General features: G+C 49.4%; 1 protein-coding gene across 4 annotated transcripts in view; it reads left to right on the top strand.

The window, feature by feature from the left end:
- The window catches only part of AGO2 (argonaute RISC catalytic component 2), a 517461-nt gene that overhangs the window by 348411 nt on the left and 141769 nt on the right, over positions 1 to 27281 (top strand). For all 4 annotated transcript variants that reach the window (XM_086966263.1, XM_086966266.1, XM_086966265.1 and 1 more), the window contains exon 13: positions 5930 to 6089. In XM_086966263.1, the coding sequence (XP_086822389.1) occupies positions 5930 to 6089 (160 nt within the window). The remainder of the gene's footprint in view (positions 1 to 5929; positions 6090 to 27281) is intronic.

The following is a 27281-nucleotide window of genomic DNA, read 5'->3' as shown; positions in this document are numbered from 1 at the left end:
GTGAAGGCTAGATTGCCCAATGTACACTGTTGGATTGGTTTGGGGCTTGCGCGGGTTGGTGGAGCTGCAAGAGGTGAGAGTGGGAGGGGGCGGACCCAGGGCTGCTTCCCTTGTCCACACTGTTGACTTGGCCTGGTGATAGGCGTGAAGGAACTTGGAAGGTGTGTTTTGACGGCTGACACTTGCAGGATTTGTGTATGCCAGGCACCACCCCTTCTTCTCTGACTTCCCCGTATGCCACTTGCGGGGTGGGATGGGAATGCGGGGGTGTGTAGGTGTGTATCTCTAGTGCCTTCAGGAGGGGATACCCCACATGGTTTGACTACAGTTGCTGTTGTTGGGGATCGGGGTGGTGGGTGGGAATCTGGTACTGGCAAGTTTGGGTTGCTTCAGTGGGTTGGGGGTGGGGTAACGCTGTGGGAGTGGAGAAGGTGTGTGTGTAGGGGGGGGGGGACACATGTTGGGGTGGATGTTGTTAAGAATGGCAGAGGTATTGAGGGTAATGTACATGGTATGCATTCTGGTGCGGGAATGTTGGAGAATGTAGGCGTGTATGCACTTGCACAGAGATGGATTGTGGGGGCGGAGGTACTGTTACTGGGTGTGATCTTTCGTAGAACTGGAGGGCTGGAGGTACGCATGCTCCATTATAGTGATGACGAGAGCGGGTGATAGCGCTTTATCCACTGTGTCCATATTGTCCTGGAACGTCCGAGGTCTCAATAACCCCCGAAAATGTAGGAATGTGATTGCATATTTGGACAGGAACAATGTGCAGATAGCAATGCTCCAGGAAACCCACCTGAGCCCATGCTGTGTCCCCAGGTTCGCAAGTAGATGGGCAAATGTGAGAGAATTTTCTTCCTATTCCACATATTCCAGGGGGGTGGCCATTCTGGTGGATAAACGACTGATGTTTCAGAAGATGGGGGTGGGTGCAGATAAGGAGGGGAGATATGTGTTCTTGTGGGGGCGGCTGGGTACTGATGTGATATTGTTTGTAAATTGCTACGCACCTAATGTTGACACACCAGGATTTTTCTTGTCATTGTGGGGTCATGTGCTTGAGACCGAGGCTACACACATTGTGTGGGGAGGTGACTTTAACCTCTCAATACATCCAGGGATGGACAGATCAGACGGTAGCGGACAGTATAACACAAAAGCTAGAGATGCGCTGCAGGGTATACTTACTGAGGCAGGGTTACTGGATAGTTGGAGACACTTACACCCGGGAACTAGGGAGGGCACCCACTTTACCACATACGCACGCTCATGGGCAAGAATCGATTATTGTTTCGTCTCTCGGGGCCTAGCTGGTGGTATCGTCCGGGTGAAGCATTTACCTCGCACGTATTCGGACCATTGCCCTGTAGTGGTGGTTATAGAGATACCTGGCTACGCAAGAGTACGGCCCCCGTGGAGACTTTTCCCGTCAGCCCTGCTTGATCCTATCTTTAAGCAGGAACTAGGAGAGGAAATTGAAGCCTTTTTCCCTAGGAACAAGGGATCTGTCGCCAAGGTCGAAACGATATGGGAAGCCTTTAAGGTTACCGTGAGGGGCGTCACTATATCCAAGAGCTGTGGAATACTACGAGAAATTGTACGTACATTGTCGGCTCTTGAAGCGGATCTCAAGTCGCTAGAGGCGGAAATGGTCGGGAATCCCTGTCCTACCCTAGAGAGGGCTTTTAGGACCAAACTGTCAGCCTATGAAGAGGAAGCGGCCAGAGAGGCGAAATTCCGAAGCAAATATTGGACCGCCAGACGATATTGCGAGGGGGATAGACCGGGAAAAGTTTTGGCAGCACTGACGCGGCATCAACGTTTTTCCACACATATTTTGGAGATCACTGATGGAGAGGGCAGGACCTACCGTGATACTAAAGGGATACAGGACGCCTTCCTGCAGCATTACCAACGTTTATATTCAACACAACAGTCAGGTGAGGTGGAGTTTGGCAATTTCCTAGACGATATCGCACTCTGCTGGTTAAGTGATAGCGATAGGGCTTTCTTGGGATGCCCCTTCGAGCTGGACGAAATACGGGAGGCAATCATGTCGCTCAGTAATGGCAAGGCTGCGGGGCTTGACGGCCTTCCGGCTGAGTTTTATAAGTGCTATATCGACATCATGGCACCGGTGCTGAGGGAGGTGTTCGAAGAATCGCTAGAGGAGGGAATACTGCCAGGTTCCATGAGGGAGGTGGCGATCACATCGCTTCTGAAACCGGGAAAAAACCCAACGGACACTGATGCATATAGGCCCCTGTCCTTGCTGAACTGTGATGCAAAGATTTTAGCAAAAGTACTTGCGACTAGGTTATCCCTCCTTATGAGTACCCTGGTCCTGCCGGATCAATCTGGATTCATCCCGGGGAGGGCTACATCCCACAACCTCCGCACATTATTCTCTCTCATACCCACCATATCACCTGAGCTACCGGTCGCTGCTGTCTTTTTAGACGCCACCAAGGCGTTTGACTCGGTGGAATGGGGATATCTCTTGTCCATATTGGGCAGAATGGGGTTCCCCCGTATATTCATCGCCTGGGTTACACTGCTGTACACTTCCCCAGTTGCCAGGGTCATCGTTAACGGTGCGTTGTCGGCACAGATGCCACTCACGAGGGGTACTAGGCAGGGATGCCCTTTATCACCCCTGCTCTTCGCCCTGTCCATCGAACCACTGGCCTGCAGGATCCGACAACTACATAAGGCCAGCGCCTTTAAGTTCAACCAAAGGCAGTTAGGCATATCCCTCTACGCGGATGACGTCACTTTATATGTGCGGCATCCACAGGACAACCTCAATCCACTGCTGAGGGAATTTGTTTTATTTGGAGGCATTTCTGGTGTGCACATCAATTGGAACAAGTCACAATTCTTTCCCCTCACGGCGTCAGTGACCCGCTTTGCGCTGGAGTACCCCTTGGAGTGGTGCGACTCTGACTTAAAATACCTGGGAATCGAGGTGTCGCTTAGCAGGGAGGACACGATTAGACTGAACTATGGGGTGGCAATCTCACAGTTGACTGACAATGTGACTCGCTGGATGGCCCTGCCGCTGTCGATGGCAGGCAGAGCCTCCCTGATAAAAATGGTCATTCTCCCACGGTTCTTATATCTATTCCAGAATGTACCTTATTACCCGGGGGCCTATTTCTTTAAGAGACTTCGCACTGAATTGCTACGCTTGTTCTGGGGAGGCAAGCAAGCGCGCCTAAGTTGGAATGTCCTCACACAGCCGTATGACAGAGGAGGTTTTGACGTTCCTGACCTGGAGGTGTACTACCTCAGCGCTCAAGCTCAGCATGCTTACCATTGGGTTCATCCTACTCCCTTCATGCCCCAGGTGGCTGCTGAGGACTGGATCGTTCATCCACTGCCGCTCAGGGGCATGTGATGGGGCTGGTGGGAGATGTTGAGACGCCAGCTACCACTGTCACCTGCACCATAGATTCGTGGCGTAGGGTGACGAAACTACTGGGGGCTTCAATGCTCTACTCACCGGCAATGCCCCTTGCATATCACCCGAAACTGTCACTTCTGACGGAAGGTGGATTCCGCTCCATGTGCACCCGATTACGCCTTCTTACCTGGGGTGATCTGTTTCAGGATGGACGGTTCCGCACCAAGGAGCAGATATTCCAGACCGCCCAACCGACGCCAATGGAGTTGTTTTATTATATACGACTACGACAGGGCATGAGGGATATACTCCCCAGCTTTCCAGAAGAACCGAGCACGATCCTACCTATGCACATTTTGCTGGTGTCAGATGGCAGACATTTGGTGTCGAAATTGTATACCGCCATTCGTGAGCAGCGTCCCCCTGTAGTGGCCAAAGCGCGTGCCGCATGGGACTCCGAGCTCCCGTCTGCACTCACCGATGAACAATGGAAATATTGCTGCTCAGTCACTGCCAAAATCTCCTCCAGCTGTAGACTAAAAATTATACACTACAAATTCGTACAAAGATATTACTATACCCCTGTGCGTAAGCTACGATTTCACCTTTCGGAGGACGATAGATGTGCGAGATGTCGCGCGGAGGGCGCGGATTTCCTTCACTTGGCCTGGGAGTGTGGAGCGATTCAGGCATACTGGGAACAGGTTCACGCTGCGCTCCAAGTTATGATAGCTGGCCCTCTGCCCATGGACCCGGTGGTGATGCTGCTGGGTTACACCAGACATATTCCCAAGGCCGACCGTCGGTATGTTGATGTGGCATTGCTACTCGCGAAGAGAAGAATCGCGTGTAGGTGGGGGAGGGGGAGGGCGCCAAAATTTAAGGAATGGCTGGACGATCTCAAGTACTGCCAGGAACAGCATGGCGTTTATGCAGAACTAATGCCGGCCTGTTGTAAACCCAGCGATTTTTGGTCCCCACTGCAGGTGTACTGGCTGGCTCAGGCGAATCACGGCGACTCCTCTGGGGATGACGAGTCGATGCCGGACCCTTGAGCGTGCACGATTTCCTCACACCACGCCCACCACACTATAGATCACACGATGGGGAGGGCCAGTTCCGTCCTGACTGGGGTGAGATAACACGGCTACTGACGAGGTCCCGCTAGGTAGCCTGTAATGAGCATGATCCACTTATCATGGGGTACACGACTGGCTGCTATCCACTTTTGGAAACCTGGGAAATATTGGGCCGCTGGGAGTGACCCGACGTGCTGGTTCCTACAGCCGCCAGTTTTTTCAGTTAGCCTCGGTGCTACGGTGCGCTGAGCCCTGCACGTTGGGGCGCCCTGTTCAAGATTAACCTCCCGTGATCCACCACCAGAACACCCGACGGAATTGCGATTGCATGCTACATGTGTAACACGATACTTTATGGTGGGACGGGAAAAGTTGACTGGTAGATGCCGCTTCGACCGGGGAGGTGTGGTGACTAGTGGCGATTCCTGCCTGACCTACTAGACTGCCTGTGTATGACAGGTTGGGTCTAAAGTCCCCGCGACCTACGCCCCTGCTCGAATGGGGGGGCAAGATTCAGAGGGTTCTGTTCTTATTAATGTTTTGTTGTATTCCAGGAACCACTGTGAAATGCATGCATTGTACCAGCCCTCGTACAGTTGACCTCTGCCCTCTGTATGTACCATGTCCAGTAATGTATTGTCTTGATGCTGCATTGTCTTACGTGCCTCTAAGTTGTATGCCACTATTGAAAATAAAGGTTTAAAAAAAAAAAAAAAAAAGTATTGCTTTGAAGTTTCCGGATCCAGTCTGAAAGAAACCCTGGGGAATATTCACGTTGTGAGTAATCTGCGGTTAGAATACCCAGCTGAAAGAGTGTTAGCGAAGATAAGTAACTTATTCTTCGGGGTCATTGTTAGTCGCATGGAATTTGCTAAGCAACTGAATTTGAAATGAAATGGGATTGCTAGTGAACATGTGCTCCTTTATAGTGCTGGGAGTTTCCTGAGAGTTTCTAAACGCTGTAATAGTACCCTAAAATCTAGCACATGAACAATGGCAAAGAGTGGAGACTGAAAAACAAAAGGGGCCATGGAGGGTGTATGCAGAGAAGCATACTCAATTCAACAAGAACGCAATTGAATTAAGAAGAGGAAAGATTGTAGAAACTTGGCTAATCCCAGTATGAGGAGAGTTGTATTGAAATTTGAGGAGTACGAGAGAAAGAACAGGCTAAATGAAGACTGCAAATGGGCCTGTTGGAGGCAGTTCTCTCATAGAGAGCGAAAAGCCATGAATCATGTAAGTGGAAAGGTAACGCGAAATGCAATTTGGAAAACCAAACTGACAAAAAAAAATTGTATGATAAAGTGTTAATCCTGAAGAAGTGTAGATACCAAATACTGTATCTATTCTAAAACAGAGCTTTTTGACAAGTGTTAAAGTATGATTATTGGAAGGAAAGTTCACCTTGTTCTTAATTTTTCTTTCTCCACAATAGCTGAAGTCAAGCGTGTTGGAGACACTGTGCTTGGCATGGCTACGCAGTGTGTACAGATGAAAAACGTGCAACGAACAACACCTCAGACGCTATCCAACCTTTGCTTGAAGATCAATGTAAAACTGGGAGGGGTAAATAACATCCTATTGCCACAGGGCAGGTAAGCTATACATCATCTGTATTGTGTAAAAAAAAGGTCTTTGTAGCAGTTGATCTCAACTGCTTTCTATCAGAAAGACAGGGGTGCACCATCCCAGATCTCATCAGTGACCGCCAGATTCAAATGTGTTCTGCTGTAGTCCATCCACATCTCATCTTTTGTGCAGTGTGAATTCATACACATATTTTTTTCTGGGGCATGTTCTACTGTTACCAGCCTAATCTGTATAATTCATTATTCGTGTTATGCTTAAATATTTCAAGCAAATGTCATCTCTTTCCTTCCTTCACTTTCCTACCCTAAACTCTTTGCAAAGACTGCACTATCAGTATCATCACTTTTAAACTTTTGAGCACCGTTGTCTATTCACCTGCTCGCCTTTTTGTGGTTTATCTTCTGCCCAACTCCTTATACTTCACTTTGTGCAACATTCTCAAATATCAAGGCCAAGTGAGGTCATCTAACCATCAGGAAAACATTTAACTGTTCCTAATACAGTTCCTTTTAATCTTCTATTAAAAGAAGTGTTCGAAAAGAAGTGTCCTATGTGGTGTATTTATTTATCTGTCTCTGAGAGCACACCCCCCCCCCGCCCCCCCTGTATATACCCGTTGCCTCTTCCACTTTTAGGTTTTATTTCCAGGATTGTAGGATGATATTGGCCATATTCCAGTGGCCCTACGAGAATGACAAATATCAATTTCAAAATGTTGTATACAGAGGTCAGCATCTCTTTCCCAAAATGTTTTAATCATCTCCACCATGCTTAGAAATACAAGTACGAGCATTCCCTTCTTCCCACACCCTCCACTGTGCTGGTCTGCTGCCTTGCATTTATTATGTAATAGCAGTGCTATCCTTGGAGCAACCTGTGATTATGCTTTGTCCCCCCCACTGGACCCCCAAATATGTAGTTCCACTATTCACCCTTGTTATGGTTGAATTTCTCATCTCCATTTCCCTTTGCCAAACATGTTCATAATATCCTTTTCACGTTACTGCATTAATGTTTTATAGTTGTATGAACCCAGATGTGAGCCGAAGTCTTTTCTTTAGTCTTTCTAAAATTGAGTTAGTGTTTTTTCTGCACCTGATGCTAAAGGGGTAGTGGAGCTGAACCCAGTGCCTTAATTGGTTATAATGCACCATGCTGTCATTAGTTTCAGTCTGGGTATGGGAAGTAACCATGCCGACCCAGAGTTACTGGTTCCTTTTTACATGCTTCTCGGTTTCAATGACTTTTCTGCTCCTGTGTATCACCTGCCAAGAGCATGTGGTAAATGGATGAGTGGGCCAATAGGGGGCCTTATGCGGGACTGAGAGGGTGTCATGCCTGGCTTTAGAGTGGCTTGAGGGGTGAAAGTCCATGCTTCCCATATGGTGGTTTTAGAAGCCGGGTTTGCTTCTGTTTGCTGCCCCTGCCCGGAGCTGCATGCAATTTTAATGAGTGTTTCTAGTAATCTCAGCTATGGGAACACCGGGCCTCTTAAAATTGGCTAGATCCTAATGGGCAATCAGTAATTATCCCCTTAAAAAGGAACACTTTAGCTCCCTCTGTGTAGTGTACAGAATGGTTCCAACAAAAGCAACTTTTGTAGAAAGATTTGGGAAGGATTTCTCTCAATTGTTAGTTTCCACCTGTTCCTCCTTGATATGGTCAATCATTTGTCCAAGTGTAAATAGATGAACGTGAGAATTGAATACTGCCATGCTTATGTGAAAAATCAAAATCAAGTAGGCAACTTTGAGGGCTTGTTATCCACAGCCACATGCCTTCCTGGATGAGGAGTCTGCGGCAGAGTAAGCATGATGAATTTGTTTCCCTCTGTTATTAGGAATTTATTGATTAGTCTTTGACCCAGAACAGGTCCTAAGCTTTTGGCCTTGGATTTTTTTCAGCAGCAGTAAGTATGTTATTATTTTGTAATTTTTTTATTAGGGTTAAGGATTCTGTCTAATGCATAGATTGGAATCTGTGCTTGATTGCCCAATTTTTTTCTAATATGTACTGTCTTTTCTTCCTGTGAATTTGGCAGTCTGCAAGACCTCTGCAAGTGTTCTACATATTTACTGTTCTATTGTCCAGGAGAGATATGCTCTTCCACCCAAAGGAGACCACAAATCTGACTAAACATGGCTCCTACTACCTTATCCTAGGCATGAGGACAAAAATGAAATCTTGTTGACAACAGTTCAATCAAGAGGGTATAGTTTTGTTTGCAGCATGTGCTCAGGTGGACCTTATTCTCTGCACACTCCAGCCATCTGGTGTTGGGTGTGGATGCGGCAGGTAGTTTTGCTTTGAAAGTAAAGTATCTGATAGAGACTTATATTTGTAGATTCCTTACCATTTAGAATTTCCCCCAGGAGTCCATTTTTCATCCGCTGTACCCCTGCATGTCAGGCGGTGTCAGTCTGCTCCGTGTCCGCCATCAGTGTCGTGCGTGCTGGAAATTATATCGCAGGACCTATATAGACGCCACCCAGGTGCGCTGAAATCTGTTCCTAACACGACTTTCCATGCCAGAAGAGCAGAGCCATGAAAGACACTGACCACTGGTGTGTTCAAAACTAGGGCCCTTTAGGGAGTCCCTATCTCTCGAAATCAGTTGGCAGAAGAGTGGGAAGGATGGGTGGGGCGGTAAGGAAACTAGAACATATATCTACTAGATACATCATTACCGAAGGTAAGTAACTTGCTCATCTGCTACAGACTTGTAGTTGTATGTTCCTTACCTTTAGAATAGATACCCCAGGAATACCAACCCCGAAGGTGGGTCTGTGAACCAAGATCACACTAGGAAGTCTTGGAGTACCGAAAGGGCAAAGTACGCATCACTCTGGATTTGGCTGTTCAGGCAGTAGTGTCTGGTAAGCGTGTGCAGGGATTCCCACGTTGCCGTCTGACAGATACCCCTGACTGGGACACCATGTGCTAATACAGTGGTTGCCGTTGTTGCTCTAGGTAGAGTGAGCACGTAACCACACTGGAGGTACCTTCTTTGACAATGCGTAGCACAATTTAATGCAGAGGACAACCCACCCATCGAGAGATGGTCCTTTTCTGTTCTGTCCAACCTTTCTTGGCACCCACATAGTGAAGTAGTGTGGCTCACTGGTTAGTGAAGTAGTGTGGCTCACTGGTTAGAGGCGGCAGACCCGAGAGCAGAGGACGGCCCGGGACCAGGGTTCGATTCCCGGCGCGGCAGGTTTCTGGACCAGGGTCAGCGGACTCGATAATTCTCTCGCCTTGGTGCCCACTCTGATCAGCGATCACACTCGGCAACTCTGGGCATTAGCTTGCCTCATCTTCACTAACGGCCCCACCAGACCGCCGGGGATGCCTGGTCTCACCCTGGAGATACCCATTAAGGGACCATCTCTCAGGGAAGCCAGGAAGGGTTTCGCAGCGGTCGAAGCGCCTTGGGACCCTACGGGTAAGTAGTGCGCTATATAAATGCCTATACATACATAGCCAATGAAGAGTTGATAGTTCACCCGTAAGTTTTTGGTACGATCAAGATAGAAAAACAACACACGTTTTAGTTTCAGGCGGTGGAGTCTTTCCTCTTCCTTGGAGGGATGCGTGGGCGGGTAAATGGTGGGCAAATTAATGGATTGTCCCACATGAAAGGGAGAGACCACTTTAGGGAGGAACAAAGCTTTTGTTCGAAGCACTACTTTATCTGGATGGACAGAGATAGGGAGGCTTGGATGATAAAGCCTCGAGCTTGCTAACTATTAAATATTAGAGGTGAAGGAAATGAAAATAACAGTCTTAAGGGTTTGAAGTTTGAAGAGGCAATTACGAAGAGACTTGAAGGGAGCACACATAAGAAAAGTCAAAAACAAATTTAAATCCCATTGAGGCATTATGAAAGGAGACTGAGGAGTGAGTAAGGTCCTTAAGAAACCTATTATCAGTGGGAGATTTGAACAAAGAGTGCTGATCTGGAAGTCTCAAAGGTATAGATAGCTGAAAGATTACCCTTAACCCCTTCCATGCAGTCGCGATTCTGCGCCTGTGCGGCAGAATCGCGAGTGGGCGGGTTCATGACGGCCCCCAGCTGTCATCAGCACACGAGCACCGTAGTGCATGACGGCTAGTGGCCGTCATCAGCATGGAAGGGGTTAAGAGTGCCCAAATGACCGCGTTGGCTGAGGCAGTTCTCTGATGCTGACGCGTTTGCAATATAGTGCAAAACTTTGGGCTTAGCTTTTTAATAACCATATTGAGCTGCATGAATGCCACACTTGTCCAGTTGAAAAAATGTATGTTCGAGGCATGTGTGCTGTAGATACACATGCTTTGCATATTCATCTTGCCATCTAGTGTTTGGTCTGGATGTTTGCAAGTTGTTTTTCTCCGAAGACGTCTTTCCTACTCACGAGGTAAGGTGTCTCCTTTTGGTGATAGTGCGCATGGACATCGACTCCATTGTTTGATAGTTTTTTTTCCTCTATATGGTTCGGACAGGCATTGCTGAACTCCGGTTTGAAAGCGTTCTTCAGGATCCCCTCAGTGCACAATCCTCTCTACCCTAGACGACATTGTTTTGTACGCTTTTCCCAACTCTTCATGTATTGTTTTGATCAACAGAATCTACTTCTCCATCGGAAATCTTTGTGGATGGTCTTCAGGTCTAAGTCATTGGAAGGAAGCAACTCAATGCTCCACCGGCCGCACTGTTACTTGACGCCTTTTGGCAGTCAAATTATTCACCATACTAGTATAATCGAATTATTTCCATTATTAAACTATTCATCATGTATTTAATCTCAAAACTGCAACCTTGTCCATTAGTCCACAGACGGGTAATTATGCCATTTTCAAGATTCCAATGTACATGCTGTGCCCATCCAGACCTCTTGCATAAACATGACAGATGCAGGGGGTTCATCCAAAAACAGCGTTTATTAAAACCAATGCATTTCGAGCATCAAGTGCTCTTCATCAGGGTTCGCTGAAATCAATACAGAAATACATTCCCATTAGTATCATATACTGTTGTTAATATGTTTAATCATTATTCTATAAAGATACCAAATGCGTGCATATTCATTTGTAGCGTAATTCTCTTTCAACTAAACTCCTGTTATGTCACCCTCAAGCGCCACATCGCATTTCTCACTAATCCTCCAGTGTTTACACAAGCTGAGAAATGACCTCTTTTTTCAAAACTGATCTGTGCATTAATATTCGTCACTGTTCTCCTGTTCCTCTCGAAAATACCATTTTCTGCGTTTCTGCGTTTCCAATATCCCCTTCCAAGTTAACCTCCCTCCTGCTCCCGGTCGTGGTTATAATAATATGCCATCACCGCATCTTGCACTGACTAAATTAATCACGGTCATCCGCTCTTTCAACTCTGAAACCTAACAGGCCACTTCATCCCTCGCTTTCATCCAAATAGTACTGCGCCCGTGTTTAACACATTCTCACACGATGCTTAAAACAAATGAATCCTCATACCTGTTACATGTGATCTCGCTACTCGTCAGCCAAGTGCTTTTCTCAAAGTGAGCCATTCGCCTCCCTTGTTTTCAACCCTCGCTCACGACCCTCCCCTTTCTAATTACAATGCTAATTGCCTGCTAATGCTCTCCCGCTGTTGAGGTGTTTCCTGAGACAACGAATATATAGGAACTACATGACCCATAATGCTGGTGTTTAAATCATCAAATACTGCACATTCACATAAATTCTGAAAGGAATATTCTCATGCGTGCTACTTCTGAAATGTCCCAAAGTACTCTGTAGATCGCCAACTTGTCCATTCACAGTAAACTCCGCTTTATCAAAAACCCCAGATGGTTGCTCCGACGTGTGAACAGTTTTTTTAAACTCTTTGTTTCTATTCTTCATTTTTGATGTGCGGGTGCTACTCCACCAATGGGTTTACCCTAGACGACATTGTTTTGTACGCTTTTCCCAACTCTTCATGTATTGTTTTGATCAACAGAATCTACTTCTCCATCGGAAATCTTTGTGGATGGTCTTCAGGTCTAACCTCGTCGGTCCAGCTGTCCATCGATGGAACGGACACCGTTAGAATTCGGTCCTTGATGCCATGCAAAGTATCCGCACACTGACTCTCACCAGGTGTGTAACTTGTGCTAGTCTCCGGAGCACAAAGAAGAAGACTGCGACGCTTGTAGATCGTTTAGTTGAAGAAAACCCTTTGCGATCACTGGGGTACGACGTGAAGAGATGTAGTGTCAAAACATTGAAGACACGCAGTATCTGAAAGAAACAGGTTAGTATTAGATTCCTTACCTTAGAATATCCCCAGACGTCGGACTGGATCCGGAAAATTTTGCGTAGCAGTACCCCTGCGCGTCGGTAGGCGTCGTCTGCGGCTCCACGTCCGGCGTCGTTGGTGCCGGGATGACGTCGGAGTACTTAGACGCCACCCTCTTGCGCTGACGTCAGTTCTTCTTTTTTCTGCGCAAGCAAGCGCAGGTCCGGAGAAGGTGGTACCCTTTAGACTCCGACGGTGCCGGTAGGGATGCCTGGGTTCAAACCCTGCGTCAACTGCAGCCGACTGATGTCTGTTACCGTTCCCCATCGCCAGTGCCTTCATTGCCTGGGGCCCAACCCCGATGACAAGTCGTGCCCCGACTGCCGGGCCTTGACGTAGAAGGCTAGGCGGGAGCGGTTCCGCAAGCCCCTCGAGCTCCGGCAGTCGGCCTGGGGCCGTTCAAGTTCCCTGTCCGTAAGGAGGTCGAGGGACCGTTCGCCCGGCCAGTCGTCATAGCTCCGGGAGTCAACATCATTCCTTGGGCTCCAAGTCCTCAGGTAAGAGGCACGAGAAGCCGAAGAAGCGTCATCGCTCTAATGACTCCCACCAACGCGGCCGGGGGTTCGAGCGACACTGCCCAAGCGGCTCCGCCGGAGCCGCAGGCGTCGCGACCTGCTCCATACTCACCGGTCCCTGGGCAGAACGTGATGCCGAAGGAGTTCGAGGCCTTTCTCATGGCGATGAGGTCGCTCGCTCCTTCGTCTGGTTCCGCGGCCCCGACTGGGTCCCCAAGCGGGCTGGGTGCTTCGCCGGATCCGCCTCCGGATCCGGGTCTACGACCTCGCCGACGCCGTCCTTGGTCCTACCCGCGATTCGGGTCCGGTGCCGTATTGGACGCAGCTAGGAGATTTTTACTTCTATGACCCGAACACATCCTTTGACCCTGAGTATCAGGAGATGGGTGGCGAGGAGGATTGGGAGGGGTCTGAGGACCCTCTGGCAAGTGAGTGTCAGCCTTACCAGGACTGGGCAGGTGAGTTTTGGGATGCCAGTGGTCTGGACACTTCTCCAGACACTGGTTTTGTCTCATACCCCCCACCCCCCTCCCTTACCGTGGCTACGGAGGAGGGGGCTGCCTATAGAGTGGGGTTGACGCGGGCGGCCAAGGTCTTATCCCTTGAACTCCCCGTTGCGGCCGTGAAGACTAACTTCCTCACTGAGGTCCTTAGACCACAGGCAAGCTCCTCGGAGCCTCTGCTGCCGTTTAATGAGGCCTTATCTGACGTTCTTCTGGGCACCTGGTCCAGGCCCGCTACAGGTCCGCCTGTAGATAGGAACGTGGCCAGACGCCGGCTCCGGGTGACCTTTGCTTCCTGTCCACCCACCCCCCGAGAGCCTGGTCATCCAGGCCTCTAACTCCCAGACTGCATTCCCGGCGGCTCCCCCCGATCGGGAATCCAAGAGTTACGAACAGTACGGAAAGAAAATGTTCTCCTCCCTAAGTTTGGGGTTGCGGTCAGTTAACACTGCGTGCCTCTTCGGCCGTTATACCTGTGAGAAGTTGGCCTGATATGCAGTGCTCACTATTCTAGTGATCACTATGCATCAGTCCAAACGACCCTTATGGTGATTGGTTGTAAGTCAACCTTAGACCAGCTATCCTAGTAGCGTGGATACGAGCAGTCTTCGGGCTAAACTCTAGAGGGCATGTTAAGCCAGCTGTTATACCATCACATATACCCCTTGAACACCAAGTGAAAGGACACCACACAAGTGTTATGAAAATAAACAGTGTATTTATTAGAATCACAACAGCCCTGTACTCTTTATGAGGACAGGGTACTAAGCACACAACAAAACTCTTATGAAAATACTTCAAGTTACACAATTTACACAAATGCCCGAGGGGCACGGAAAACCATATACTACAAAAGTGGAATGCGAAATTACTAGCAGGTAAGTACTGTACTAATAGGCTTTGGAATCGCTAGGACTACGTTACTGAACCTTCAGATTACTAGTAGGAGGCCTAGGGGACTCGGGTGCAGAGTGTGCACTCTCACGCGGGATGCGGGACAAAGGCTATGGTAGCTAGATTTCACAAAGTTAGTGTTCTTGGGCGAACCTGATAAGGTAGATCGAAAACGACAGTGGATCCTGACCCTTGGATAGTGAGGCTATGCTGGGGCACCGAAATGCAGAGTTTACCTAGCCCAGGGGCTGCAGCTGCATATGTCTCAAAAGACGTCGGGAATCCTCGTAGACGAACCAGGAGCCTGAAGAAGTTGCTGGCAGGCGACCAGTGAAGATAGTTCAAGTTGATCCAAGCCTGGATCGAAGATGGATGACACCTGAAAGCAGAGGGGACCAAGTTCGTGACTACTAGCCAGTAGTCAGGTGGCACCAGGAGGGCACCGGATGGTAGTCACCTCGACTAGGTGAGTGGGCGACGCTGTGCTCTGCAGATCTCACGGACCAGGAGGCGTTGTCGGCGACCAGGATGGAGGTGCGAGCTGTCCCACGATGGATGATGCTGTCGACGTCGCTGGACACAGGATTGGGGCAACAAGTCTTGGCAAAGTCAAGCCCACGCGGTGGACCTAAAATGGCGTCTTGAGTGGACCAGGAGGGTCCGGGGAGCTCCTCTTTTGGAAGGGAGCAAGGGCCAGTCTGGAGCAACCAGACCAGCAGCAGTGATGTCGTCGGGCGTCGTTAAGAAGGCCACAAGCCAGCGGGCTAGTAGCCAAACAACGCGGTGAGCAGCAAAAAGCAGAAGGGCCCCACGCAGATTGTGGAGATGCTGGGAGGCTGGACTTCGGTGCTGGAGCTGCTCAGGGTCGGGGCTTCTCGGACCCCAAAGCACTCACCAGAGGATCCTCGGCGGTCGTGCTGGATAGAAGTCGTGCAGTTCTGATGATGGCCGGTCCCTCGAGGTCTCGTCGCACCTACGGTTCTCAGCTTAGCTGTAGAGGTAGGTAGGGGTCAGAGGTGCCAGGGAAGCCGGGTCTCGCCGTGCTGGTCGGTCGGATTCCTGAGGAAGGATGTGCAGCAAACCGCAGAGTTCTTAGATGGTGCCTGCGGATGCAGGGTGACTACTCCTTAGTCACAAGGGAGAAATCTTGAGAAGAGTCTTGAAGTCCTTTCGTAGAAAGTCGTTTCTTGATTCAAAGATGATCTAATTTGGAAGGGTCCCCGCTCCTGCCTTTATCCTAAAGAAAGGGGTGGGTACGCGACTAGGTCCTGCCCTAGGGGTGGGACCAGGAAGGGGGGTGGTTACACCCCTCTCCCATGCCGGACTTTCCCCAGCTCAGGGGCTGGTGTGCCCCTGGAACTGGTTCTAGCCGGCAGATGCGTAGTGAGCACCGGGGTGCCACTTGCAGTCACCTTCCTGTAAAGCCCTGCCTACCCAGGATACACAAAACCCTGTCTGGGATGGTGCTAGCACCGCCCCTGACAGGAAACCCTTTGTCCAAGCTCCCCTCGCTGGAAGGACTCCCAGCTGCTGGGGGTCAGACTCGTGTCTGTGGTGGCAGCATCCATTTTGTGATGCTGAGGCTTGAGTTAACTTTAACCGGGGTTCACAGTTACATACATGTCGTGTCCCTCTAGAAGGGTGGAATGCTAACCCCGTCGCCAGAATTGGCGAGGGGTTAGTATTCCAATTCGTATGACACCTTACTCGACATGTTTTGATAAAGCGATACCAAAGATAGCATTTAACCGCGAGGATTATAATGCACTTAAGAGTATATGGTATGCGTTATCATGGAACAGCTATTAGGACTTGGTTCCGCAAGCTGCAAACGAGCTCAGCTCATGCCAGAGCACCATCTCACACGATTCCAAGCACTCTGCCTTCAGGATTGTCAAGGCCTGCCATAGGAGTGACTGATAGGAATCTGTGTGTCCATTTTAGGGTTAGATATAGGTATACTATATCTAAAGCAAAGGGTGATTACATCACCTTGCCCCAGCTGTCGTGCAGCCAGTTGTGTCAGATTTAGATGGCCATCCAGGGGTGGCATAATACATGCTTCAGCCCCTGGTAGGCCCTGGGTACACCTATGCCCTGAGTTACAGGGTCTGATAAGGTGGCCCAGTACCAATTGGAAATGTACCTAAAGTACATGGAATCCATTTTAGAGAGAGAGCAGTAGGCCTGGGGTCCTGATTGGCAGGGTCCCAGGCCAACTAAGTCGGAAAACCAGCAAAACACCAGGCAAAAAGTTGGGGGCAACCATAGTCAGGTATCCACCTTCCTACAATACCCACTCTCTGTGGGACACGGTCGCGGCCGTGTTGCCACAATGTCCGGAGGAGGCCCGGACTAAACTCGCCCACGCCCTTGCGGATCATCGAGATGCGGCACAGTATTCTATCCGATGTGGACTGAATACCACGGACTCGCTAGGTAGAGCGATGGCAACGACGGTGGCGATTCGATGCCACGCCTGGCTGAGGTCTGCCAACTTTTCGGCTGATGTCCAAAATACCCTTATGGACATGCCGTTTGATGCCTGTCGTCCCTTTGGCGATAATGTAGACAGTGCGATTCAAAGGGGGCATATGCCCTTTCTTGGACATGCGGAACGTCAACGGAAGGAGAAGTTCAAGATGCTGACTTTGGCTCAGGTCTTAGCTGCCCTGGACCCGTGAGACTGGATGGTAGTGTTGGGTATTTTTACATCCCCGTCCTGCCGGCCCATCGGCGTTACCTGCGGTTCACGGTAGGCCACGAGCACGTGCTCCCCTTAGGACTTACCAGCGCCCCACGGGTGTTCGCGAAAGTGATGGCGGTGGTCACAGCTCATCTGCGCAGGTTAGGGGTTTCAGTCTTCCCCTAACTCGACGACTGGTTGTTGAAGGCGGGCTTGCCCCAGACAGTCGTCAGCCACCTCCAGACTACAGCCGACCTCCTGCACCAGCTGGGGTTCTCCATCAATGTGCGGAAGTCACACATGTGTCCCTCTCAGAAGCTCCTCTTCATCGGATTGGTTCTAGACTCGGCGCAGTTTCGGGTATATCCTCCTGAACAGCGGGTTCAGGATATTCCGATCTTTCAGCTGTTATCCCGAGTCTCGGTCAGGTTGACGCTGTGGCTTCGAGGGCTGATGGCCTCCTGCATCCTTCTGGTGCATCACGCCAGGTGGCGGATGCGGGCTCTGCAGTGGGACCTGAAGTTTCAGTGGGCCCAGCATCAGGGCAACTTGTCCGACCATGTCTTGATCTCGGAGGGCACTGCAAGACAGTTGCAGAGGTGGATCACGGACTGCAATTGGGTCAGCGGCAGATCTCTCTCCCCCCTACCCCAAACGGAGCACGTAGTTGTGACTGACGCGTCCCTCCAGGGCTGGGGGGGGCCACATTGGAGAGGCGGAGATCAGAGGCCTCTGGTCTCCGGCGGAGTCCCGGCTCCACATCAACCTTCTGGAGCTGCGGACGATCCGGCTTGCACTGAAGGCATTCCTCCTCTGTCTGCGGGAGTGTAGTGCAGGTGTTCACAGACAACACCACCGCCATGTGGTGCTGCAACAAACAGGGCGGGTGGGGTCGTGGACCCTATGCCAGGAGGCTCTGCGCCTCTGGCAGTGGCTGGAACATCAGGGCGTGACCCTGGTGGTTAAACACCCAGCAGGTTCCCTGAACGCCAGGGCGGGCGAACTCAGCCGTCGGTGCATGATGGATCACAAATGGCGTCTGATCTCGGACTTGGCGCACGGCCTCTTTCAGCAGTGGGTAGAGCCTTGGTTAGATCTATTCGCCACAGAAGAGAACACGCAATGTCATCAGTTCTGCACGTTGGAATTTCCAAGGCGGCGCTCGCTCGGAGACTCTTTTCGTCGTGAGTGGAGCTGCGGTCTGTTGTACGCCTTTCCGCCTATACCACTTCTGCCCAGAGTGCTGAAGAAGATCAGGCGCGACCGGGCCCAAGTCATCCTTGTGGCTCCGGACTGGGCACGAAGATACTGGTATCCTGAGCTACTCAGCATGTCTGTCGATCACCCGATTCGTCTGCCTCTTCAGGAGGACCTTCTGTCGCAGCAGCAGTCCTCTACCCGAACATGTCCAGTCTCCACTTACATGCGTGGAGATTGAGCGGCGGCTGTTGAGGCCATTTGACTTGCCTCCTGAAGTCTGTAATGTCATTCTGGCAGCCAGGCGTCCCTCCACAAAATCGGTATACGCCTGCAGGTGGAACACATTTGTAGCATGACGCACAACAAAGGCTGTGGATCCCCTTTCGGCCCCTCTTTCAGAGGTTCTCCTCTTTCTTCTCTCTCTTTCCTGGCAGGGCTCTGCTCTGGGCACTATCAAGGGCACTATCAAGGGCCACCTCTCTGCTATTTCTGCCGCCTTAAGGCTCCCTGATCCAGCCCTCATTGTTCAAGTCCCCAGTTGTAAATAGGTTTTTAAAGGGCATCACTCATATGTTTCCTCCGGTTCCTTTCGTGATGCCTCAGTGGGACTTGAACCTTGTTTTGACTTACCTGATGTGCGCTCCTTTCGAGCCACTTCATAACTGTCCTCTTCGTCTCCTTACTCTCAAGACTGCATTCATGGTTGCCATCACCTCTGCCAGGAGAGTGAGTGAGCTCCAGGCCCTTTCCTTTAAACCTCCTTTCCTTTCTGTCCATCCGGACAAAGTGGTGTTGCGGACGCGACCCTCTTTCCTGCCTAAGGTAGTCACAGCCTTCCACATCGGGCAGTCTATCACCTTGCCCACCTTCTTTCCGCCGCCGCATCCCTCGAAAGAGGAAGAGAGGCTCCACCGTCTGGACCCAAAACGTGCCCTCTCATTCAATTTGGATCGCACACGCCAGTTCCGGGTGGATGACCAACTCTTTGTTGGTTATGTGGGCGCTAAGAAAGGTCTGGCGGTGCACAAGCGGACCATTTCTCGGTGGGTCGTGTTGTGTTGGTTTTTATCATGGCTCTGCGTTTCTGGCGCGGAAAAGCTATGTATAAGAACTGACGTCCGCGCACTGGCGGTGTCTAAGTACTCCGATGTCATCTCGGCGCCGTCGACTGACGCAAAACCGCAGACGACGCCTACCGACGCGCTGGGGTACTGCTACGCAAAATTTTCCGGATCCGGTCTGGCGCCTGGGGATATTCTAAGGTAAGGAATCTATTACTAACTACCGTTTCTTACAGATATATCGTTACCGAAGGTAAGTAACTTGTGCATATCTTCTGTTAAGAGTCCGGTCAAGAAGTTATTGGGGTATCATCATCGGCGGAGGAGAAAGAGGCCTTCTCCATACTGGAGTCAGATTCGTAGATCGAGATAATGTCAGAGAACTTCCGTAGGGACAGGATGACGTAAGTACAGAAGACCCCTTGCCCCAACATCCCACTCACAAAAAATCTAAGACTTCTGCACCACCTCTGCTTTCTGCCCAAGGTCGGCACCAAGACGACGTTTCAAATGCCCAGCCTTCGAGGCTCTGATCCGAAACACGCAGTCAAGCTTTCCGGCTCGGGTTTGAGTCTACACAAGCCATCTTCGGAATCGAATCCCTCTGATTCCAATTCGAAATCCAGCTCAAAGCTGAAAAATAAACCACCATTGGAGCGGAAATCTTCCGCAACCAAATTGGCACAGAAAAGCGGCACCGAAACCGAAAGATGTCCCTTGGGATGCAAATTTAGACATTATTCTACTGAAAATGGCTCCCAAACAGAAGAGACTTAATATTATCCTAGAAACCGGTCATATTCATACCAAGCTGCCTCAGAAACGCAAGTTTCCTGATGAGGACAGTCATTACAAAAGCCCTATAAAAAAGATTGCTGTTGGTACCAGCTCCTTGCATCCACCACCAGCATCCCCTCAACCACCGTCTACTCCAACTTTAAATCCTTCGCATATCACAGCTCCGCATTCTCCACAATCTCACCACAACAGGACGATATTGATGAGGAAAGCACGCATTTACCAGTTGTTCCATGGAATGATTATACAATTGACCCTCCATTAGACAATAATCCGGACCTTTACCCTGCCAAGCCATCTTCACCTAATGACAATATATCATATCAGGAACTCATTGCCAGGGCTGCAGAATACCACGAGGTGGTACTACACAAAGAATCCTTAGGAGAGGATTTTTTGTTTGGGACATTAGGTTCCACGCACAGGTCGACACAAACACTCCCTATGCTTAAAGGTATGATGAGACCTGCTGACAAGCTTTTTAAAGATCCCGTGCTTGCACGCATCATGACTCCTAGAGTCAACAAAAATGTAAAGCCTCCCCAACAGATCTGGTATTTATTAAGGACCAGTTGCCTCTAGATTCGTTGGTAGTATCCAATGCACGCAAAAAAGCTAATTCCCAAACATCAGGAGACAATCTTTCCCCAGGCAGAGAATCTAAGCTAATAGATACTTCTCTCAACCGCGTAGATGATCAAGCTGCCAATCACTGGCGCAAACACGCAAGGCCTTTTAGCCAGGTATGACAGGGCACACTGGGATGAAATAGAGAAATTGCTCCAACATCTCCCAGGGGAGCATAAAGCGCAAGATTTGGTAAAGTCTAAGGAAAACTAATTTCCAATTCTTCAATAAGATAGGCTCTAGATGGTGCTGATACTGCAGCAAGGAAGGTCAACACTAGCATCTTACTCAGGAGACCTCCTTGGTTAAGGATTTCCGGGTTTAAGCTCGAAGTCCAACAATTTATTTCAAATACACCATTTGACAAAAAACATCTCTGAGGTCGATCAGGTGCCTTAGAAAATAAACAACATTTACAATGCAATGGTCTCTGCATTATTAAAGGTAGAGCAATTGGCATTGCTCATGACTTTTTTTGTTTTAAAGCATAAATGGTATTGTCATTTACAATGGCAATAGGTGAGCATTATAGAGTAGTAGAGGGTATTCGCGGACACAGAGCCACACACAGAGAGCCCCACACACACAGAGCCCCACACATACACACACAGAGCCCCACACATACACACACAGAGCCCCACACAGAGAGAGAGACACACACACACACACACACACACACACACACACACACACACACCCCCCCCCCCCCCCCCCCAACACACACACTAGGACAACGCAGGCGCCTGTCACAAATCAGAACCAGATCACAGAAAGCAAATGGCATTGGTTTAGTCAGAAGCACAAGTTCAAAGTCAAATTCAAAGGTCGGAGCCTAAAGGGTAAAAAACATAGGTGAAAGGTCAGGACAAATGAACATAAACTTATACCACAGATAAAATAGAACGTGGGAAGCCTAAACCGAAAGAATCAAAAAGCATAAATGGTATTGTCATTTACAATGGCAATAGGTGAGCATTATAGAGTAGTAGAGGGTATTCGCGGACACAGAGCCACACACAGAGAGCCCCACACACACAGAGCCCCACACATACACACACAGAGCCCCACACAGAGAGAGACACACACACACACACACACACACACACACACACACACACACACACACCCCCCAAACACACACACACACACACACACACACACACACACACACACACACACACCCCAAACACACACACACCCAAACACACACACCCCAAACACACACACCCCAAACACACACACCCCAAACACACACACCCCAAACACACACACCCCAAACACACACACCCCAAACACACACACTAGGACAACGCAGGCGCCTGTCACAAATCAGAACCAGATCACAGAAAGCAAATGGCATTGGTTTAGTCAGAAGCACAAGTTCAAAGTCAAATTCAAAGGTCGGAGCCTAAAGGGTAAAAAACATAGGTGAAAGGTCAGGACAAATGAACATAAACTTATACCACAGATAAAATAGAACGTGGGAGGCCTAAACCGAAAGAATCAAGATCCAAAAATGTTCCCAAACAAAGGTGACTGCTGAAACATTGGTAAAGGCAGCGAGTGTGGTGGGAGAGACATGGGAGGGGCGCGTCTGGGAGCCAGGAAATGGCTGGCACAGCGCTGATGTCATTGTCATCTCGGAGCTGCGCGGGCAGCCGCTGCCGCCACCTCAGACCCCAGGAAGATGCGGAGAGAGCATTATTGGCAACTGGGAGCGGCGCCATTAAAGAGAGACCGTGGCTGTCCTGGCTGGTACCAGGCTCTACCCACACACACCCTCCGCTCGGAGGGCAAGGTCTGCCCAAGACGTGCAGCGGCGCCGCTCCCTGCTGCAGCAGTGCCATGTGTCCCGATGCACCCGGGCACCGAGACATGAAGACAGGAGACATTAGATGCACACATGGTGGGTGGGGAGGCAGGTGACGCACATGGGGGGGCTGGTTAACACAAGGACAGGATGAGGGAGGAAGAACAGTCAGGAAGCTCGTGGACTAAAACACGAGGGGGGGAGGGGTGCAGGAGAGAGCAGACAGAAGATTTATACACGGCATAGACAATGAGTGACAGTGAGCCCAAAGTGTGCAAAGTACAGAAGTGATTTCAAGTGTTGCCAGATTACCCCATATCATGACACCTGTATCCAGTCATGGCCATTCTTATTACACGTCATTTTCCTGTTGTGTGTGGGGCCAATTGGTTCAACTAAAACATAACCACTAGATCACCTCACGTTAAAGAGTGGAAGAAGCTAAAGGGAAACAGATCTGAGGTAGGAACGCCCGGTTTTAGCTGTTCGGGCTACAATTAAAAGCTTAGCTTGGTTGGTGTCACTTTGAACAAGCCTTTGTCTTTCAGAGACAGCTGTCTTGGAGTTCCTCGGTGTGATGTCGTTTTCAGGCTTTCTGGTTAATACAGGGGGGTGAGGCGGAAACTTCAAACCCCGACCACAGCAGGTAAACACAGATGACAATACCCAGTGCGCGGGGCCCGCTGTCTAAGTCGATAAGTGTGGGCAGAATCCTAACCAGATCTCTAGATTCCTACATCTCTAGCTACGCCGCCGCTCCCCAAGTGCTGCTTGAGAACAAGACTGCAGAGTCCCCCCATCAGTACGAGTTTCTAGGTTGTTGAACCAGCGCAGCATTCACTTCGCCCCTCGTATTCTTTATAAAGGCTGTGCTGGTTTTCTATGACTATGTATCAAGTGTCGGTGCTGCTGAGCTGGATTTTTTTGGGAACCTTATTTTTATTGTAATATTTGCAGATTTTATATAGTGCGAACTCGACCTAAGATATTGGAACGTTTTACGCGAGCACCAGTTACGTTACACAAGGACACATTCATTTTTGGTAGGCACGGGGCGATTAAGGGATTGGCTCAGAATCACAGGATGTTGAGCTGACACAGAGGCTAGAACGACCTGGTTCCCCAGCTCCAAAGTCGGTAGCTCTAGCCCTGAGGCGACATCCTCCCCGTCCGTCTCACCCACCTCTTGAATGCAGGCGCACACTGCACGGGGAGCTCGAGCCTGCCACACCACCTGCGCCTCACATGCATCCGAAATGTCCTGGGGGCTACACCCGATGTCAGTGGGTCACCGCCCTCCCTGCAAAAAGCGTCGAAGGGCCTTCGAAACACAGTGACAACTCTCATGGAAGCAGCTCCTGGTTGCAAGCGTTGGTCAGTCTCTTGTGTGGGAGGGGGGAGGGGGAAGGGGTGGTAGAGAGGGTGGGCGTTAAATCAAACATTTCAGGTGCAGCTCAGGTTTTTAGACTTAGTGAGTCACAAATGAATGCCACGCATAAACGCTATCACCCTCACTGGTGAATGTGTTGATGGTCACTTCATTATGCCTTTGGGCATTAACAGTGGTTAGTTGACCTTTCTCTTTAGTGTGCTTTGGGGGCATAAAAACTTAAGTTACTCCACACCCCCCCCCCTCATGTTAATTTGCCTACAGTAGGAGCTCATAATTGCAGTAACGGCCGCTGTTGGTTATTAACAGACCTGCTCCGTCACTCATTGACGTCACCAGTCCTCGAGCAAGCCTGCCCTCGCTCTGCACTTCCAGTGATCTTAGAAGACAGGCGAACAACGGGGGCTCACGACACTGAGCCATCTGATGGGCTCAGCCAGTCTAGGCGCTTGATATAGGGTGGGAATAACAAACAGATAAACGTAAATCTCTCTAAGTTCTAACACACGTGACTGCCTAACCACAGGCCTCACAGACTGTCAGTAATTGTGAGACGGTGCCCACAAAGAAGCGCACACATATGTTTACAGGATACATACTTCACCGGTACACGCAGTAATCCCTAAAACGTATTATCACCTCGCCCCCAAATGAAATACACCACGCTCCCTTTATTCTAGTCTAGGTGAGAGTGGGGGGTTTAGAGGCTGTGAGCATTGCCCAGTGACCCTCCACCAATGGGTAGCAAAACATGGTCACTTGCTGGTGAAAGGTAGGCAGCAAAGGAGAGGAACACACACTGTTTGATGCCCGAGTCCAGGCGCTACAGGTAGCGGAAGCCTTCCCTCGGCGCGCCTAACTCTGATGATGGCTGCCCCAGGGTCACACGGTACGGCAGGGTCTGGGCTGCGTACCTGCTCGGATATCTTTGAGGTGGCGGTGCATGTTTCAGTCACAGCTACATTGCAGCTAGTCGAAGAGTTGAAATCTAACTCACTGGGACAGTACGAGAGACGAGGAAAAATATCACAAAATAAAACTCTGGAAACGACTAAGGTGCTCTCCCCGTACCCAACCAAATGGTGGTTCAGTTTAATGAGGCACAGTCAGGAGGGTGAAAGTCAGCGCTGCCAATTCTTGCTTCCGAGTTGCCGGGTTGTGACAGTGTGCGGGATCCGCAGAGGTTGATTTCCGCTCCAGGGCAGTGGGCGCTCGTGCCTGCCTGGATACTTCTAGGCGAACACAGCAGTCTTTCAGCCAGAATGCACCAAGGAGACAAGGAGTGCTGAGAATACACTGAGAGAGGGATATAGAAAGAAAGAGCGGAGAGAAGGGAAGAGAAAGCAACGGAGATGGAGAGACAGAAATAAACGAGAAACAAACGCAAGTATAAATTACGGACAAAAGACAAGATGGCTTACCTGCCCCAAAAGAAAGAGGAGAAAGAAAACTCAGCTGGGGCGGATGACTCAGCGACTTCTTTTGGCAGCGGTCGGGGGGAAATGCCAGAACAAAAGCGCTGCCATTTTCGCGATTCTGGGGCGTGTATTTAGCAGTTGAGTGACGGATGACGTCACGGCTTAAAAACTGCAAAAAACACGCCCCCGAATCGCAAAAAGACGGGGCTTGAACCCAGTGACGCCCCTCTCCTCCAATGGCTGGCCAGGATTTACGTGGCCAGCCAATGGAGAAGAGGGGCGGGTTCAAGCCCCCATACTGCCAAAACATAAAATCTCGGACTCTAGTCAGAGACCTAAAAAGTCACTGAAATTGATGAGTCTATGGGAACTCTCCTTCAGACAGAGACTCCTTTTACCGAGCAAGGTCCAAAACCACACCCTTAGTCCAGAATACCTACTCTTACAAAGGTAATGACAAGTACTCTTCCTCAAGGATTTTTTAGAGGAGGATATAGAGGAAACAACTCTAAAGGTAGGAGTAGAGGCACCACACCCCGTAATTCCCCATTCCCTAATGAGCATTGACTTCCCCTTGCTTCCCTCCAACCATACCACACCTGTTGGGGGAAGACTTCAACAGTTTCTCCCCATTTGGCAATCTATAACAGACAAATTGGTTATTGGAATTATCCAACATGGTTATTGCCTGGACCTTATCACCAATCCTCCAAACATTCCGCTTCGCTAACAAATTGTCTCCAGACCACTTGCAGTTGCTCGAACATGAAGTGCAATGTCTCTTATTAGAAGGAGCCATAGAACCACTTCCAATACAATACCAAAGTTCAGGTGTTTAATCAATTCAATTCAATTTAACTTTATTCGAGTCATACAAAGAATCATAAAAGTTTGCAATTCAGTACAGATTTAAAAAGAGAAAGTTATTCAAATCATTAAAAACAAATTCAATTATAAAAAAATAAATAAATAAGAATTTAAGGTGTGTCAAAAACCTTGCCACTACTACACATGTAAACAGATCCGTGAGCAATTGTAAAAATAAGTAGGCCGGTCTACATTGTCTAAAATTTTAAGATTTCATCAGAGGCTTTATAAAAATAGTCCTTAAATCAGTATAAAATTAGTTAAGCAGTGGAAAATATTCAGTCTGAAACGGGTCAATACAAATCTGTGTTGGACATTCAAAACACCAATTAAATACGGTTGCATCGTATAACAGGTCAGTACCATTTGATTATGTTGTACGGTGGGCTTCACAAGTTCCAATGTTAATCTTTTTTCCTCCAAGTTGTCCAAACATACTCTTTTTTTTGGTCTCGCCTATCCCATTCCGCAAGGAATGGATAGTCGAGAATTATAGGAGGCAAGAAAGTTCTCAAACCATTGGGCGGATTTCAAACAGTTCACGTGAACACAAGCACGCGCATTTCCCCACATCAAAGCCATCAGCCTCCCTCCCACAGGCTTCCCCAGCGTGCACAGTGCGCGCTGGCCTCAATTCTCCTCCCCCCTAATTGCTTTCACTTTCACGGCCACTTCAAAGGGATCCTTTCCCGGCCGCATTTTTTTTTCTTTCGGCGATGTTCTTGTTTTTTATTCCACCCAATTTTCGCATTCCTCCTCCCACCCTCCCCTCCCCACAGAAATGCCAAGAGCTTTTTATTATTATTTTGCCTTTTCCACTGAACTCGGAGGTGGCGCGGCACGCTACTCGAAAACCTGGCCCTGCTGTGCATTCAAATTGTATGTAATGCTTTGATAGCTTGTTGTCGAGCCTTCATTATATTTCTGCGGCTCCCTGCCACTCTGATGTTCAAACTCCTGGACTACGCACACCGGCCTTAACATCTGTATAATCTGCCCTTGATTGTTAACGGTAGGACATTCTTATGTCCTTTCATAATAGTTACTGATAGCTAATAACCACCAGGCTCTACCATGCTGCCCGTTCCCCCGCTGATGTTAAACACTGCAAACTGCCCTTG

This window comes from Lissotriton vulgaris, chromosome 4_1 (genome assembly GCF_964263255.1).
Source record: "Lissotriton vulgaris chromosome 4_1, aLisVul1.2, whole genome shotgun sequence".
NCBI lineage: Eukaryota > Metazoa > Chordata > Amphibia > Caudata > Salamandridae > Lissotriton > Lissotriton vulgaris.
Note: the sequence above shows the minus strand (reverse complement) of the source record. Positions and strands in the feature narration are given on the sequence as shown.